This window comes from Xenopus tropicalis, chromosome 2 (genome assembly GCF_000004195.4).
Source record: "Xenopus tropicalis strain Nigerian chromosome 2, UCB_Xtro_10.0, whole genome shotgun sequence".
In the NCBI taxonomy this organism is placed as follows: Eukaryota; Metazoa; Chordata; class Amphibia; order Anura; family Pipidae; genus Xenopus; species Xenopus tropicalis.
The window spans coordinates 78,467,361-78,485,559 of NC_030678.2; the positions used below are offsets into that span (position 1 = coordinate 78,467,361).

Here is an 18,199-nt window from a genome sequence, read left to right on the forward strand (position 1 = left end):
GATTATGTGGGCGGCAATGGGGCAGTCGGATCGGGGACCGCATCAACGAGCCGATGCGGTCCCCGATCCGACCAGATTTTCTAACCTGGCCGATCGAGATCTGGCCAATTTCAGGCCAGATATCGGTCGGCCAGGCCGATCTGCTCTCCCCATACACGGGCCGATTAGCTGCTGATATCGGCAGCTATAGTCGGCCCGTGTATGGCCACCTTAAGACAAACACACCAGGTTTACCAGTGCAAGGCAACAGTACATTATACTGTAATTACCTTTATACACTTTTATATTTTAGTGTTACTGTTCTCTAAGGGCTCTGGCACACGGGGAGATTAGTCGCCCGCGACAAATCCTCGCGAGTCTTTGATAGGGTTTAAATTGCTAAATGCTGAATTTACACAAATTTTGTTTTGAATCACGAAGGTCTGAAAAAGTATTATTTCAGTTGTTATGATTATCCTCACTATCTTGTCCCTTGTCCAAGTTGCTCCGGCCTTGATTATCTCAGCTAATATTCAAGGCTAAGAGATCATAATAAAGCTTCAGCAGCTAATTAAATAATTTCTGTATTTCTACTAATAATTGCAATGTACCCACCCATGATACGTAAGCATAATGGGATGTGTTTTTCTATCTACTATATAAGTAATATCAAAACAAAATAAACTTGAACTTGTTTGCAATACACATACTGGTTGTATCGTTTGTACAAGTTCCCTGATCAGCGCACATGCGCAGACGATATCAGATGTTTCGCCGACGCACAGATTACATCGAACCGGTTCGTGACTGCTTAGATACAGTGCAGAGAAGCACAGACAGAGTTAAAGAGATTAACCCTTACAGTCTTTTTCGGCGATTTCCCGAAATCGCACCGCCGCGTGTGCCATCTCACCGGCGACTTACATTGTCGCCGGTGGGATGGCAGGTGAAGGCAACTCGGGGAGATTAGTCGCCCGGGGCCAAATTCCCTGTGTGCCAGAGCCCTTAATACAGAGCCTACAGTGGAGGAAATAATTATTTGACCCCTCACTGATTTTGTAAGTTTGTCCAATGACAAAGAAATGAAAAGTCTCAGAACAGTATCATTTCAATGGTAGGTTTATTTTAACAGTGGCAGATAGCACATCAAAAGGAAAATCGAAAAAATAACTTTAAATAAAAGATAGCAACTGATTTGCATTTCATTGAGTGAAATAAGTTTTTGAACCCCTACCAACCATTAAGAGTTCTGGCTCCCACAGAGTGGTTAGACACTTCTACTCAATTAGTCAACCTCATTAAGGACACCTGTCTTAACTAGTCACCTGTATAAAAGACACCTGTCCACAGAATCAATCAATCAAGCAGACTCCAAACTCTCCAACATGGGAAAGACCAAAGAGCTGTCCAAGGATGTCAGAGACAAAATTGTAGACCTGCACAAGGCTGGAATGGGCTACAAAACCATTAGCAAGAAGCTGGGAGAGAAGGTGACAACTGTTGGTGCGATTGTTCGAAAATGGAAGGAGCACAAAATGACCATCAATTGACCTCGCTCTGGGGCTCCACGCAAGATCTCACCTCGTGGGGTGTCAATGATTCTGAGAAAGGTGAAAAAGCATCCTAGAACTACACGGGAGGAGTTAGTTAATGACCTCAAATTAGCAGGGACCACAGTCACCAAGAAAACCATTGGAAACACATTACACCGCAATGGATTAAAATCCTGCAGCGCTCGCAAGGTCCCCCTGCTCAAGAAGGCACATGTGCAGGCCCGTCTGAAGTTTGCCAATGAACACCTGAATGATTCTGTGAGTGACTGGGAGAAGGTGCTGTGGTCTGATGAGACCAAAATAGAGCTCTTTGGCATTAACTCAACTCGCTGTGTTTGGAGGAAGAAAAATGCTGCCTATGACCCCCAAAACACCGTCCCCACCGTCAAGCATGGGGGTGGAAACATTTTGCTTTGGGGGTGTTTTTCTGCTAAGGGCACAGGACAACTTATTCGCATTAATGGGAAAATGGACGGAGTCATGTATCGTGAAATCCTGAACGACAACCTCCTTCCCTTTGCCAGGAAACTGAAAATGGGTCGTGGATGGGTGTTCCAGCACGACAATGACCCAAAACATACAGCAAAGGCAACAAAGGAGTGACTCAAGAAGAAGCACATTAAGGTCATGGAGTGGCCTAGTCAGTCTCCGGACCTTAATCCAATAGAAAACCTATGGAGGGAGCTCAAGCTCAGAGTTGCACAGAGACAGCCTCGAAACCTTAGGGATTTAGAGATGATCTGCAAAGAGGAGTGGACCAAAATTCCTCCTAAAATGTGCGCAAACTTGGTCATCAATTACAAGAAACGTTTGACCTCTGTGCTTGCAAACAAGGGTTTTTCCACTAAGTATTAAGTCTTTTTTTGTTAGAGGGTTCAAAAACTTATTTCACTCAATGAAATGCAAATCAGTTGCTATCTTTTATTTAAAGTTATTTTTTCGATTTTCATTTTGATGTGCTATCTGCCACTGTTAAAATAAACCTACCATTGAAATGATACTGTTCTGAGACTTTTCATTTCTTTGTCATTGGACAAACTTACAAAATCAGTGAGGGGTCAAATAATGATTTCCTCCACTGTATATGTTATCTGTTGTGTGACCTGTGCCATTTAGCCCTATTTCAATTTGAATAGCTACCCCCATGGCTACACAGCACCTTATTTATATAAACTTTTACCAATGTAGGGTACCAGTACATAAATAATTACTTTAAAACCCTTTTATTTTTTGGTGTTACTGTTCCCTTAAGTTAGCTGCATGGTGCAAATAAGTCCCAGTTAGTAAATGAGCTCTGTTTCCAACTAGGAAGACAGTAGTGCAAAATACTAAGTCCAGACATCACAATCAACACAATTTTACACAAATATTCAAGAGCAGCACAACACTGCAAGTTTCACAGAAGTGTACCTTGTATTTTAATCACAGTGCCCTTAAGAATGAAACAGTTAAGCTGCCATTGCCATTATTTCTACACACTCACACATGCATGCACATTGCGCTGACTCCCTCAAGTGCCTTTCTTCATTTGATTGGTGTTCTTTTTACAGGCTATAGTGGTGTGGTTGCTCTTCTCTATACTTTGGGGTCTTGTGGTATTGTGAAGTACCATAATTAATAAAATAGGGAGTATGTGCAGCGAGAAGCTCAGAGATCTGCAAGGAAAAAAAAATGTTGTTGGCAGTAGTATAACCCCACCCTCAAACTCGAGTGCAGAACTGGAGGCACTAATCATTGATTTGATTTTGTTTCCCTTCTTCTCCATCTTGGTAGAAGACCTATTTGTAATTGGGGACTTGGCAGATTTTTGTTTTGTTTGTTTCTGTTTTGCTCTTTTACATACTCCTATACTGTCTTTTTGTTTGTGCAAATTGTGTATTTATCATCTTACCTGTACAGTTTCAGTGACAGACCAAGCTCAAGCAGCATAAATGGGCCCACAGTGTAACTCATTGCTATCTGGGTACACAACCATGTGATCACATCATACACAGTTCTATTTAGTACATGACCCTGGAACCATGGGCGTATGGTTCGCCTCACCTGTTAGTGACAGAGAAAAGAGTTAATAATGCAAAATGTAAACCTAGAAGTAAGCTATGGCCTTAGGCCATAGCTGCACTGCAATACACTGGATCCACTGTCAGCATGTAACAATTCATGCTTGATAACTAGTATTTAACTGCCTCCTGATCTTCTGCACACTTCCCCTCAGAGTCCACGTGTTACCATCTTTAATCAGGTTGACAATAGAAAAAAAATTATCTTTCTCCACTTATTTCTTATGCCTTTTGACAAAATCACACTCAATATAATTTACTTACATGCCGGGCTGCCACAGTTATGGGCACAGCAGTGAGAAAGGTGAGGTAGTACCCAGGATGTACTCCATGCCAAACAGCTGACAACATGAATGTGGATAACAGCGGATTATATGGGCTTCGATCATAACAAACCCTGAAAGAAAAGGAGAGGCTTGAATGTGTTATGTATGTTGTGGTACATATGGTACCATTTATCTGGGTATGATTTTGTTCCTATTATCTGATTATGCAAGAAAAAAATATAGACAGACACTAAGTAAACTTGGAAACTAGCAAAGATAAAAAGTGGATGCTAAAGTCCCAAATCTTGTATGTGATGGAATGTAGCAGAACATGAATTCTTAGAACTGAATTTTAAGACAGAGTATGTGTGACATATATAGGATACAGAACAATCTCAGAATGGTTTAGTTTTTCAAGTAGCATGTTGTGCAAGCCTAAAGACCCCAAGATTAGCATTAACCTTTCCCAGCTATCAGAAGATGGACCATAAATACAAAGTACACAAAGTCTGCTATCTTCAGAGCTAGGATAAAATATGGTGGTGCCTGTCCTAATTTTATAACACCTAAAAATGGAAAACGAGTATACGATTATTGTAATACTAATTTTGGTACGTAACTCTTTCAACCACACTGCTGTCTGGATGTTCCAGTTATCGATAAACATCTTGAAGCTTGTAGCCGTCTGTAGAAGGAAGCAAGAATAAAGTTAGACACAGAGAATATCATGTTTGAAATGGAACAGAAATAAAAATAAAAGGAAAAAAAACCACAGTTATGGGATCCCTTATCTATAAACCCGATATCCAGAATGCTCCAAATTATTGGAAGGCCATCTCCCAAAGAGTTAAGTTTAAGCAAATAATTCTTTTTTTTTTAATGATTTACTTTTTCTTTGTATTAATTAAACAGTGCTTAACTGTGTTAAAGAAGAAGGAAAGCTGTAATTGCTAGGGGATGCCAAATGTTAGGCACCCTCCAACCTTATACCCTAGACTGGTGCTACTGTTAGGAGAAAATTGCACTGGTCTGGGGTATTTCTGCAGGAATATCACAGAATCATCTTCTTCTGCTTCTTCTTTCTTCATGCCGGGGCACATATGCAGTAGAGTGAGGAGCTGACTATCTCACTCTACCACGCATTTCCCTGCCCCTGGCAAAAGAAAGGAGAGGCGGAACAAGGGGGTTGCTCCATGGTGCTCCTCCTGAAGTACCCCAGGGAGGTGAATTTTTTTTTGAACAGAAGCACCGGACCAAGGTATTAGGTAAGGTAACATAATCACTGGGCAGTGCCTTGGCATTGAAACCACAGTAATTTTAACTTTCCTTTTCCTTTAATTAAACTGTTACTAAGCTGTATAAATCCATGTTGGTGGCAAAACAGTCCTATTGGGTTAATTAAAAGTTTCAATATTTTTTTAGTAGCCTTAAGGTGGTGATCCCCAACCTGTGGTTCATGAGCAACATGTTGCTCACAACCCTGTTGGATGTTGCTCCCCATGGCCTTGATGCACATGCTTATTAAGTTCTGGTTAGGAGGCAAATTTTGATTGCATAAAAACCCAGTGTACTGCCAAACAGAGCCTTCTGTAAGATGCAAGTCCACATATAAGTTATTAAATAGGTAATTACAGCTCTTATTTGCACCCCCAGGAACTTTTTTCATGCTTGTGTTGCTCTCCAACACTTTTTCCATTTGAATGTGGCTCATGGGTATAAAAGGTTGGGGACCCCTGCCTTAAGGTATGGATATCTAAATTACAGAAAAACCCTCATTTGGAAACCCCCGGGTCTCAAGCATTATGGATAATAAATGCAATATCTGTATTTAAATGTTTGAATGTGTGTATTTCTTTCTAACCTCAATCTTCACTATGTCCAGATTGGACAGAAGATCCCATCTCTCTGTTCCGTCCTCAGATATGCCATTGTATCCAAATCCTGCTGCATTATTAATAGCATCTGCTGCTCTTCAGAAATACAAGAGTTGTGTTAGAGAACTTCTTATCCTCAGTCATGGGTCTGATATAGAGATCATATTAGCAGTCTTAAATAAACATGCTAGAAATCTCTTGTTTGAGTCAATTTTATATGATGGGTCCTTTAAAGGAGCAGTTCAGTGTAAAAATGAAAATTGGCAAAATAGATAGACTGCGCAAAATAAAAACTGTTTTCAATACAGTTAGTTAGGCAAAAATGTAATATATAAAGGCTGGAGTGAGCAGATGTCTAACATAATGGGCATAACACTACTTCCTTCTTTGCAGCTCTCTAACCTGTTAGAAGTCAGTAACCAATCAGTGACCTCGGGGGGGGGGGGCATATGGGACATAACTGGTTAGTTAGTTTGCATTTTAATCTGACCTGTGTGCTTACAAACTAACTGAACAGTTATGTCCCATGTGTCCCCCCCAAAAGTCACTGACTAACTAAGAGGTTAGAGAGCTAAAGCAGGAAGTAGATTTCTGGCTATTATGTTAGACATCTGCCCACTCCAGCCTTTATAGATTACATTTTTGCCTAGCTAACTATATTACAAATATTTTTTATTTTGCGCAATCTATCAGTTTTACGCAGTCTAATTTTTACACTGAACTGTTCCTTTAAAGTTATATGTTCTAGGCAAGAAGTACATTGAGACTTGAATGTGGCTCTTTCCACTCAGTTCTGCATCTGCCCCACCCATGCCTGTGTGATCTCGTCATTAGACTACAAAACGTTAAACTCAGGCCTTGGGGTTAATTGTACGTAAATTATTTTTAAGAAAGGACTTACCTAGGGTCCATGCAAAATAATACTTTGGTCTCCTGGAGGCTGCCATAAGGTAAAGATCCAAATATTGACTGAACACTGAACGATCCGGGTCTTCAGATACAGAGAAACGATCTGATAGGACAAGGTGGGCAGCCAGAAGGAGACAGCAGAGACTTAGCTTTCTGGATACAGCAACCTGATATTACAACACATCACATGTCATGAAACAAAGACACAGACTCCCACTATTTAACCTGCACCCTGCAAGGTAGTCTTCTTTTGAGGGTTGACAAATGCATCATTCAAAAAAATAAAAATCAGTACTCAAATCAAAAAGGTACAGTAATAACCAATCATCCTTACATTTTTTTAATCAAAGCCTAGTATTACTGTATTTGCAAAGAGGTCTACAGTTATTAGGCAAAATTGGTATTACTTTAATGTTCATATCACTCTAATCATTTCTAGAAAAATCACAGTTTTCTACAACTTTTCTTATCGGGTCTGGTGAAATAAACACATTTTTAACAGTGACCTGGTTTCTAGATGAACTAAGAGATTCTAGCACAAAAAGATAAGATAAAACTGCAAAAAGTCATGGCCACTTGGCAGAGCATGCTAATCTCTATGCTGTGCCTAAAGATCCCTACCGTATTATGGATTTATGGGATACCTTCTCCTGGGGCCGGTTGCTAAGTGAACTTTCAAAGTATTTAAAAAATCTTGGTGAAAGACTGCCCTTGGACTCCCCTGAGCGCAAGATATATATTCAATATATGTATTTCAAATTAGTGAATTACTCTGGAATTTTATAATTGCCCCTAACATTTCTTAATTTAATTCTTGTATTTGGATTGTGAATTTGTAGTTCTCTGGTTCTACTTACAATGTAACAACATGATCTACGTGAAAAGCCTGCTCCAGTCCAGCCATTTATCATTCTACCCAGCAGCAAAAATGACTTTCCATTTCCCAGTCCTTATACTGTTTTTTCTTATATACATTTTTATTGTCCTACAGGATTCTTCTAGATGGGTGCTTAACCTAAAACCAGCTGCCTACCCCCTTCGCCCAGCAGTGCTAGTAAATAGGTTGCAAAATGCAGCTTGGCATACTCACATTTGGGTTGCCAGTCTTTTCATTCCCATGAATAAATATCTGGTAGTCATTATATGAACACACAGGGCCAGCCAGAAGACCTAGGAAACCCAGGGTATAGCTGACATAACTGAGAGTGGAGGGCATGGTCCTACAGAGAAAAATAAAGACAACGTGAGAGGACACAAGAATCAGACAGGGGGAACTGTTGAAATTATAAGTTACTGAGCACTAATATATTCCATGTCTTCAAAGCACACAGGTATTTTCTGTCAGATAAATTGTCGGAAATTTAATGAGAATATTAATCATAAATAAGTAAGCTACAGAAGTTACCGAATAGCGAGCCGTCTCTGTAATGGGCTGAGAGGTTTCTCTGTCTGGATATGGCCTGTAATACAGCGCAGAATGATATTCTGAAGATTATCGCATGCACACAGAAAATGTCAGGACTGGGGAATAGAAAGGCTGCAGCAGAATGGAAATTCTGTTCATGATGGAAAAACAGAAGCTAAGTTGCTAAATTTCAATTAACACTCCATTTTTGGAGCTATGGCTCCCAGTCAGCTGAATTTACACTTGGTTACTCTATCTAGGAAGGGAAGTTTTGTGGAAAGAGGCCAGAGAGATCTAATCAAAAACCTAGCACCCTAACTGGCTTCAGCAAAATCAGTGTTCAGACTCAATTTTAATTTAACGGCCTTGTGGCACAAAAAAACAAATGATTTTATTCTACAAACAGAATTTACACCTGAAATGTAATTTGTCTCAGTTATGTTTTGCTTTCTTTATTGATAGCATTTATGGCTACACAGCTGCACACTGACTATGTAGGCTGAAAAATGTTTAATCCATTACAAAGTTTATTCAGTTTATTTATTTAGGTCTGTACATTTTTATGCAAGACTATAATAATTTACATCATTCTTGACTTAGAGTAACCTATTAAGATGGGACAATTCAAGGTAACAAAGAACTTAACTTTTAAAAAGTGGCCTTAAATGCTGTGTGAGATGCAGCAGCACCGAACAGACTCCCAAATGGAGTCATAAATAATATTTTGGCAAAATATATAACAGGGACAACTCCCTGGATTTTTTAAAAAAAAAAGTATACTCACAGGTTTTAGCACCAAATCAAAAGTTTTTTTTTTTATAAAAAAAATCCAACATTCTCAGGGACAAGAAACCAGAACTGCAAGTGATCCCCCTTAAAGGCCCTAAGTGCTGAAAAGGGTGCCAAATGAGAAAGGTAAATATGGCAACCATTATAAAAAAAACCCCCCAAAGAATATAGAGACTACCAACTTATGTTATAATGCTTTACAATCTCTATGGTAGAGTGCACTGCAAACTTTATGCACCATATTAACAAAGCAAACACAAGGTATTGAACTTACATACCCAAGATAGGGGTATATACGAACAGACTATCCACAACACTGCTAGGGCAACCAAGGGCATCAATTTGCCCTGGTGGATCACTAATTTACCACTTACCCCCATATAGATAGCAATGAGGTGGAGGTGAGCGGTGAAGAGGTGTGTGGTCAGGTTCAAAGGGAGTTGTCAGGTACAGTAGCTATTATGGTCACTACAAGGGATCGCAATATGCCCATTACTCTATTGCAGTAGGTCACTGCACTACTGAAGTATATATTCAAGTGGCCTACTACAATAGAATGATGAGCATATAATTTGCTCTTGTAGTGATGTATGTATGTATGTATGTATGTATAATTTAATTTAATTTATAAAGCGCCACAAGGGTACGCAGCGCTGTGCAATCTTACAGAATACAAAATTACACACAGGAAGGACAAGTGTTATAATAAATAAATAAAATAAATATATATAAATGCACAGGGATTAAGTGCCATGTGGTATTAGACACAGTAGGACACAATCTAAGGCACAAATCGGAAGGTAAGAGTGCACCAGGTATGGGCATTTGCCCTTAAGCTCAGGACTAGGCAAAATAGTGTTTTAGTGCTCCAGAACGGAACAGCTGAGCTTTTCCTTAATGAGAGTGTGTGAGTGTTCCCTATGGAGGGATTCAGGGATAGAGTTCCAGAGGTAGGGAGCAGCAAGATAGAAAGGTTTAAGACGAGAGAGCACAGTGGGTGTGGATGGTGTAAAAAGACGGAGGCTCTGAGAGGAGCGGAGGAGATGACCAGGAACATACAGGGAGACCAGTAAAGAAATGTAGTGAGGAGTAGAGGAGTGAAGGGCTTTGAATGTTAGCAGAAGGATTTTGTATGCTATACTTTGCTTAACAGGCAGCCATGCTAGAGAGCTTAAGTGAGGCTGAGCAGGTTCCCTCCTAGGAGAGAGCAGGAGGATCCTGGCAGCAGAGTTCACAATTGTTTGCAGGGGAGAGAGGTGGGAGTCTGGGAGGCCGGTTAGTAGGAGATTGCAGTAATCTAAGCGGGAAAGGATAAGGTTATGTATTAGTGTTTTAGCTGTTACTTGTGAAAGAAAGGGGCGTATCTTGGCAATATTGCAGAGGAGAAAACGGCAGGTTTTGGCAGTGTTATTAATATGGTTAGAGAAGGAGAGTGACTGGTCAAAGATAACCACAAGGCAGCGTGCAGAATTAACAGGGTTTATGGTCATGCCATCAATAGTAATGGTGAAAGGAGGAGAAGGGCTAGGTTTGGGCAGGAAGACAATGAGCTCTGTTTTAGCTAGGTTAAGATTGAGGTGGCGTTGATGTGCTGTCCTAGGCACTGGCCCTGGGGTCATTTAGGAATTCACAAAAAGAAAAGCAGGCAGGCAATGTGAATACCTAAATGGCTCCCTAAGCTGAAGGTCCGGGGCATGAGCACGTGGGCCCACCTTTACCAGGGGTAAGATCATACAACTTGGCTTTTACTGTGATAACCTTGTGTGTTACTATTTGGATACTTACTGGCCCTGTGGTGCCTTATTATAAATACGACCATGATCACATCTGAATTAAGGGAGGGCCATCCTCCATAGACTCCAATTTAATGAAATAATTCAATTTTATAAAATCATTTCAAAAAACAGTATTTTGTACTTGATCCTAAATATGATATAGTTAATCCTAATTAGGGAAAGCAATACTATTGGGTTTATGTAATGTTTACATTTCTCTTTAGTACAGTTTAAATACACTGATCCAAATTACAGAAAGACCCCTTATCTGGTAAACCACAGGTTCCGAGCAGGTCCCCTGTAACTAAGTAAAAGTAACTGATGATTAGCTTATTTACCATCATGAAATTCGAAAGCCACTCTGCTTATTTTCTGAGTCAACATCATCAAGGGCCTTGAGAAGACAAGAAAAAAGTTCGATTTTTAGGAATGTCAGTCTGGCTAGTACCATAGACATTGGCAACTAATGACTCTCTCAGTAATGCTAAGCAACAAGACTTTAAACTGCTGGAATCTGAAGATTACCAAAAGGATGACAGTCAGTGATATTATAAACATGTGCTAATGAAATGAATAATGCTCATCCTTACACAGTGAAGTCCATCTGATCTTGTGCAGGGTATAGATATCTCTGAATATGGAAAAGTGTCAGATATCCCATTGTTAGGAACAGGGTATACCTGGAAAGAGACACATTTAGTATTGCCTTCCTAATACCAAAAGTCAACAAACAATTTTGTATTATAAGGTACCTCCCCCACTGCTAAACTTACACATGAACTCTTCTATAATCAGCAAGCAGCAGCAGGAGATATCCCAGGACCAGTTCTCCAATAAGAAATAGGGTAAGCCTGCAAAATGCACAGAAATAACCAAGAACATGAAATAATCTTCTTGCAAGAAGACACTGGGCTTGTGGGGATTTTTTCCCCACAATGCAACATTTTCCCCAATAAATCTAGCGTAATTGTGGTGTAAGGGAGCGATGCGCTTGGCACAATTGTGCTGCACCTACTGCAACTGTACCTGATCTGCCAATTATACCACAAGTGCATGTAACTCCCATTTATATTTAGTCTTCTACATAGCGTTGTAGTGAGATATCACTGCATATGTAGTTACAGAAGCACATTTCAAAACTGAAGATTAGAAAGATAGGAAGATAAACAGCAAAGGGGCTGAACTGTATAAAGAATAAACAATTGTACAGCACCCCACTCCTAAATGAGCAGTGTTAAGAGGGTGTGCTGGATCAAAAAGTGTCCTTAAAAGGCCCTGGTCACAAAGTGTTGGCTCTGCTTCTCTGAGCCTCCATATAGCTGCACTGACAGGCAAGGATCAGACTGAATGCAGCTAAATAGAGCAGAGATCAGCCTGAAAATGGCAACTTTTGTATTTTTAGGACTGATCTTTGTTCCTCTTTGTGTAGGTGCACTCAGATGGGAGCTGTGCAGCTATATGGGGCTGTGAAAAAAGAGCAAATCCACTTCTCTCCACCTTCCTAAAAAATTAAGGCTGAGAGAAACAGAACCAATGCTCTGTGTGACCAGGGCCTTAGAAAAATAGAAAATTAAAATAATACATTACAATTGCATCACCCTTTCTAAATAGTATGCCAGACACGGTATCAGTACCAAATTAAAACATTACTTTTATTACTAAAATTAAAATACCTGTATGCCAAAAATGTAAAATTAAGATCATGGCAGGTGTCTTCTATAAGTGAAAGCATCTGGAGATTCCAAACACAGATAACCCTCTGGCAATACTGCTGTCCTTTGCACTATAACCTAGAGGTATTTATGGTTACATGAATGAATTGTAAACCACCCTCTGCTCAATCATAAATCTGTTAATGACAGTACATAGGGGTACTGGCATCCAGCTGCTACATGGGCTTGATTGAGTAACTCTATGAGGCTCATGCCACACAAGGTTGATTCTCGGCCTGTGGAAGTGCTGCATATGTTTTCCCGGTGTTGATTCACTTTATTGCCGGTGGTAAAGTATTTGTCGCCCACGCTGGAGCAGATTTAAGAAAGGATTGCAAGTGGTGCAATACTCTTCACTTGATTAACAGATTTGTGGTGCATTACTTAGGCATTTGCTAATTCCCACTGCTAGAAAAGAAAACAATACCTAGAGAGTGCTGCTTATTTACAAGACAATGTTTCTGTTGCTCACCAGCCAAAGCAGTAGATGGACAGGCAGATGCCCAGCAGAGAAGCTATGCTGTGTCTGAGTATTGGGCCACATTGTGAGGTAGGTAGATGCCAACGGAACAAGAATGCCAGGGTCAAGGCTGATAACTGACCAGTCAGGAAAATGCGCTGCGAACAAAAAACAAATTTACATTTTTTGCCATAAAAATGAAAAATTTTAGTAGGTGCTATATAAAAAAGAATAAAAATAATAGACAGGCACCCAGCATTCACCTCTCTCATACAGCATATTCTCACTCCTTTGCAGAATGTGTTTAGAGTTCTGGAGCCTCCAATACAGCCAGACTGTGGAGTTTGTCCCCTGGTCCCAGCATTATACACCATACCATAAGTTTCAGACCCTAGAATAGTGGTTTTCCAAATTGTAAAGCTGCCAGCCCTGGGGGGCAGGTCTGGAGTGGGATTAAAAAATAAGCCCTGGTATGTCAAGTACACAGAGACCCAGTATTTACAATGAAGCCTATGGCTAAGGCTTCATAGCATTTATGTGTAATAGCTAATACATTTTCATGATTTTACTTCATACCAGAGTTCTACATCTACATTTTTGGAGTATCCGGAGTGCCTGCCTGTTTTCGTCTCTTGTATTCTACACAGAGACCCAAACAGCCTTTCACCAGTCCAATAATAGTGACCGTCTTTGGCATTCTATGACAGCCACTCTGGCATTTGCCAGAATCCATATATTGCCAGTTCAGGCCTGCCTGGGGGCTCAGCCTTAAGACCACTAAGGTTATAAGTTGGTGAAAATGCCTCTTTGCTCTCCTAAATATTCTTATTGCTGGAACTAGAGTGGAGAGCAGAATAAAAAAAGCATTTTCAGATAAGTCGCCTGCAGTAGAGCAGAGTTATCATGGATAACTAAACTCCACATGTGCCATAGCCCTTAATCCTGTATACACATAACCTTTTGATATACAATCCACTAGCAGTAAGTTTAAATGCTGTACTATAAAGATAAGTAAAATGTACAGTATAGGCTAGTTATTGTTAAGTCAATATAATGTGAGTAAATTAACATTTAGTAATACTAAACCTTTCAATACTAATCAAAGTTTATTAACTACATTTCTATGATAACATTTTCAGGCCACTGTTTAGCTGTAAGACATTAGCAAATTTTTTCAGATTCTTAATTTTTTCTTTCAGTTGCTTTCTATTTTCTGTTTTTTAAATAAAGTTTTTAAAATCGAGTTAGGTATGACCTTATCCATAAACCTCTTATTCGGAAAACTGTGAATTATGGGAAGGCTATCTCCCATAGACTCTATTACAAGCAAACAATTGTAATTTTTTATCAAAAATGATTTCCCTTTTCGCTGTATAAAAACAGTAAATTGTACTTGATGGTAACTAAGTTGCATAAATTCTTATTGGTGGTAGAACAGTCATATTGTGATTATTTGATGTTTAAATGATATTTAGCAGGCTTAAGGTATGGAGATCCAAATCACAAGAAAGATCCCTTATCTGGAACACCAGATCCTGAGCATTCCAGGTAATATATCATATATCAATATTTCCCTCTAATGTAAACTAGGTCACAGCCTTCTAAAGTGATAAAATTTGATGTTTGTTGATACATTTCTCAGCAGCATCTGAAAATTGTTGTATGTAACATTTGCTGTGTGTAAAACTGCAAATATGCTCAGTATGGGGCTAAAACTACAACTGCTGCTTAGTAATGCATCAACTAATGTATCAATTTGTAACAGTTGATCCGGCCTGGACTGGGTTTAAAAAAAGGCCCTGGCATTGTAATGGTTGAGCAGTCTGGCTTGCTGCAGTGCTAATGGGTACTGATTTGTTTTTAATTCATTTTAAAAACAAAAAACAACTGAAAAAATAATTGTCATGTACTATTATCATTTTAAAATGATAGATTTTATAGAGGTGAACTTCCCCTTTAATTGGTTATGGGTCGCTTTACACTAAAACATTAAATAAAATACTGCAAATTTAATTGGTCATTAAGGAAAAAAGGAACCAGGCTAGCAAGTCTGCAGAAAATCCCAAATACCATTCTCTGCTCTAAATCATGTCATGGCAACCATGTGGGATGCATGGGGACCCACAATAGTGCTTATAGCTATACTTATCCCAGGTTTCTTAAATTTATTTGTAGGCCCCATGAATGCTCACCAGAAGCCCTTGCTGCAGCCTAGTTATGAGAAGTACATATAGGACACAGTGGATCTAACAAAAGGGAAAATGTTAAACCTAGCAGGGCTGCCCAACTGCAGGCCCAGGGCTCCAAAGTCAATACACTACTCTGTGCGACATATCTTGAATCTTGAACATGCAGTATAAGAAATTACTGGAGCATAAATGCTACACCGGCCTTAACAAGTATGAAATAAGCATTAACTATTGTTCTAATAATATGGATCCTAATATGAACACAGTAACAGTTTGACAAATTCGGCATATGCAGCAACAAATCAGCAGTACAGAGCAAAAACACTGATGGGGGTTTGGTAAAGTCATTCCATATGGACAGGAAACCATACCTGCTGCACCTCTTTCTCTATATAAATGTGGTTCTTGGCCTTTATATGTGTGGAGAATCAAGAGAGATTTTAGTTTTGCACACACATAAGACATTGACAAGATAAACAAATTATTGTTCACTGAAACCCACAAATTCAGCGCTGTGTTACAACCAATCTTGCTACACCAGTTTATCAACTATGTGCACAGATAAAGATAGAAGGGGCAGAGGGAAGGCATACATGTAAAACTTCAGAAAAACAGTCTGGTAATTATTTTATTAAAGGGACCAAATGTGGCTTTTATAAACAGTAAAGTTTAAATGCATTTCTTAAAAACAGAACTAATAATGCCATTTCTGCCAGATGCATAGTTCAAGAGATGTACCTGACAAAGCTACGCTAGTACTATATTATTTTCTCTCATTATTTGGTCACTACAGGCACCTTGTTTGCAGCGGATTGGATATACATGTATATTGTATTACACACAAACATGTAAAATGTAGCTATTCATTCTTTTGCTCTGTGTGTTGTATGGTGTAAGATTTGCCAGGTTTAAATTCTTCCAATACAGTTAATAGAATCATGTCTATATACATCTAGTTATCAATATTAAATGTTTATCTGGGGTGCCAAATATAATCGATGCGGGGCCTGGGTCCAGCAGCAGGGTCAGCAGATTAGGAAACCCACTTTTTTCTTTACAAGTGTAACATTTAAGCCCTCTAAGTCAAATGGAACACTACTTATTGTTTTTTTTTTAGCATTGCAAAGTCTGTTCTGGTCCAACTAAATACATCTGGAGTTGCAAATTTACTTTGTACACACACTTAGGTGCATGTGGTTGTGCAATAATGCATATAATGCATACTTATATTTTTGGATAGAAAGGGTAAACTTACATTATATGAAAGGCATATAACCATAATACACATATTAAGGGAACAAGAATATAATCTGTTTCTTTCCTGACATATAGATACATACATCTACCAATCACGTTCCATTGATTTCTATTCTCATGCTTACCTTCCATTCATTTTTATTTACACACAATCAGTCTTACATAAATGTGCTTATAAAGTAAATACATTATTGATGGATATAGGTACTCACCTGTTCTGCTGGTAGATTAATAACTATGTGTCCCAAAGTTTCCAAGGGTCCCAATCCATCAGCTCCTGTATAGCCCATATTTCCCCCTGTCATTGCCTGCGTGAGTGTGTTTCACATTGGCTGCAACTGAAACTCAGCTGACTCTTTGCCTAGAGAGCCTCACCCACATACCACACCTGCAAAGCTCTGTGCAAGGAGAAAACCTGCTTCTTACTGAATGGCGCCACCTTACCCTTGTATAGAGAGGAATTCACACATCTTAGGGAGGGGACCTGAAAGCCCAAGGTAAAGGTTTGCTATTGTGTGCCTAGAGGGAACTGGGATTATGGTTGTCCTGACACCCTTACAAAAAAAGGAACAAAAAAATTATTCCAAGCATGGGAGCTCACAGTACAAAAGATGTAAGTTAGGTTGCCACATTTTCTAGAAATAAAATACCAGCCTTCTTGCATATTTTGGCTTTCCCAATACTATTATAAGCTCTAGTATCAGGTGGCAACCCAAGATGTGAGGTAATCAAAGCAACTTCTACCTGGTACTTATTTGAAAAAATATTTAAAGTTTGGTGGTGCTAGAAAAAAGAGCAAGCACTAGTCTTCTAGGTGAAATGCAAACTTGGGGAATGTTGCCAACTTTTAGCTGGGAGGCAAGTCAGAGGAATCAGCTTCAAGACAAAAAAGTGGAGATTCACACAAAACAAAAGACCCATTTTTGAGTCTCTAACCACTGGTAAAGATCTTTTTTAACTGGGTTACTACACCAGTTTCTCCTGCATGTGCTCAATAAAAGGGGAACTCCACAATAGGTGTTGGAACTTGGGGGACCAGGAGGACATAAAACATAGGTACAATCATCTTCTATGGTCCTTGAGCATAATAAAGGAAGATGCAATTTTATGCAACTTTCCTGCATACAGTTATCTAACTGATAATATTCTCTGCATTATGTTCTGCTTTTTAAAACAGACACTAGCTGATAAGCAGATCTGGAGAACTGAAATTTTTACACTGTATTATTCAAACAATGATGTATGTAAATAGATGTTAAATTCACAGCCAGAACTATTGGTAGGCAGAAGAGGCCATGCCTAGGGTGTAACAGCGGCGGGGGGGGGGGGGGGGGGGGATCTGGGTTGGGTGCTAGGCAAGTATCTCTTCTATCTTTCTACCCCTAGTCCAGGCTCTTAAGCCTTGCACATGATCACCGTGCCGCCCAATCTACACCACCTGCACATCACTCCCCAGTACCCGCTTGTCACTCCCAGCTACCTGCTTGTCACTTTCCCCACTGCACTGCCTTGAGTGTGTGTGCACTCACGTGGTGGTGGGGTAGCTGGTCGGGTTGGCAAGGGTGACTGGCCACCTTATTCAAGTGATTATAGACAGCACTCTGTCATACTTCATTAAAATGCCTCTATTGTTACAATGAGGGCAGCAGCAACGTTTTGAGCCTAATTGGCTTTTTATAAAGCTAACATTCATGTGTACATGTGCTCCTGTTGTGACTAGCCACCTTAGCCCAGCACTGGTTACAACTTGTTTACGTTAGAATACACTTTCTAGGCTCCCCATACCCTTATTGAAGCCTGATCTCAGATCTTTATAAGCCAATCGTTGCCCTGCCTGAAGACCCTATTCCTAAACATGGATATATGCAATATTGGAATAAGTGGTCCAAAATCTGGTTTAATGCAAACAGAATGGTGGTCTGCATACAACAAAGAGAAAGTGTATATAAGTTATCTTAAATTTGGACTCCT

General features: G+C 39.6%; 1 protein-coding gene across 1 annotated transcript; it reads right to left on the reverse strand.

The window, feature by feature from the left end:
• Nucleotides 1-2,634: 2,634 nt before the first annotated feature.
• On the reverse strand, nt 2,635-16,622 carry LOC101732347 (membrane-bound O-acyltransferase domain-containing protein 2-like). The gene is made up of 13 exons (XM_012957350.3): nt 16,441-16,622; nt 12,795-12,940; nt 11,384-11,461; nt 11,201-11,290; nt 10,949-11,004; nt 8,047-8,101; nt 7,732-7,861; nt 6,634-6,808; nt 5,720-5,823; nt 4,479-4,543; nt 3,857-3,989; nt 3,424-3,575; nt 2,635-3,187 (listed from the first exon to the last, which is right to left on the reverse strand). The coding sequence occupies exons 1-13, from the start codon at nt 16,531-16,533 to the stop codon at nt 3,043-3,045; spliced, it is 1,422 nt and encodes a 473-aa protein (XP_012812804.1). The 5' UTR covers nt 16,534-16,622; the 3' UTR covers nt 2,635-3,042.
• Nucleotides 16,623-18,199: the final 1,577 nt, after the last annotated feature.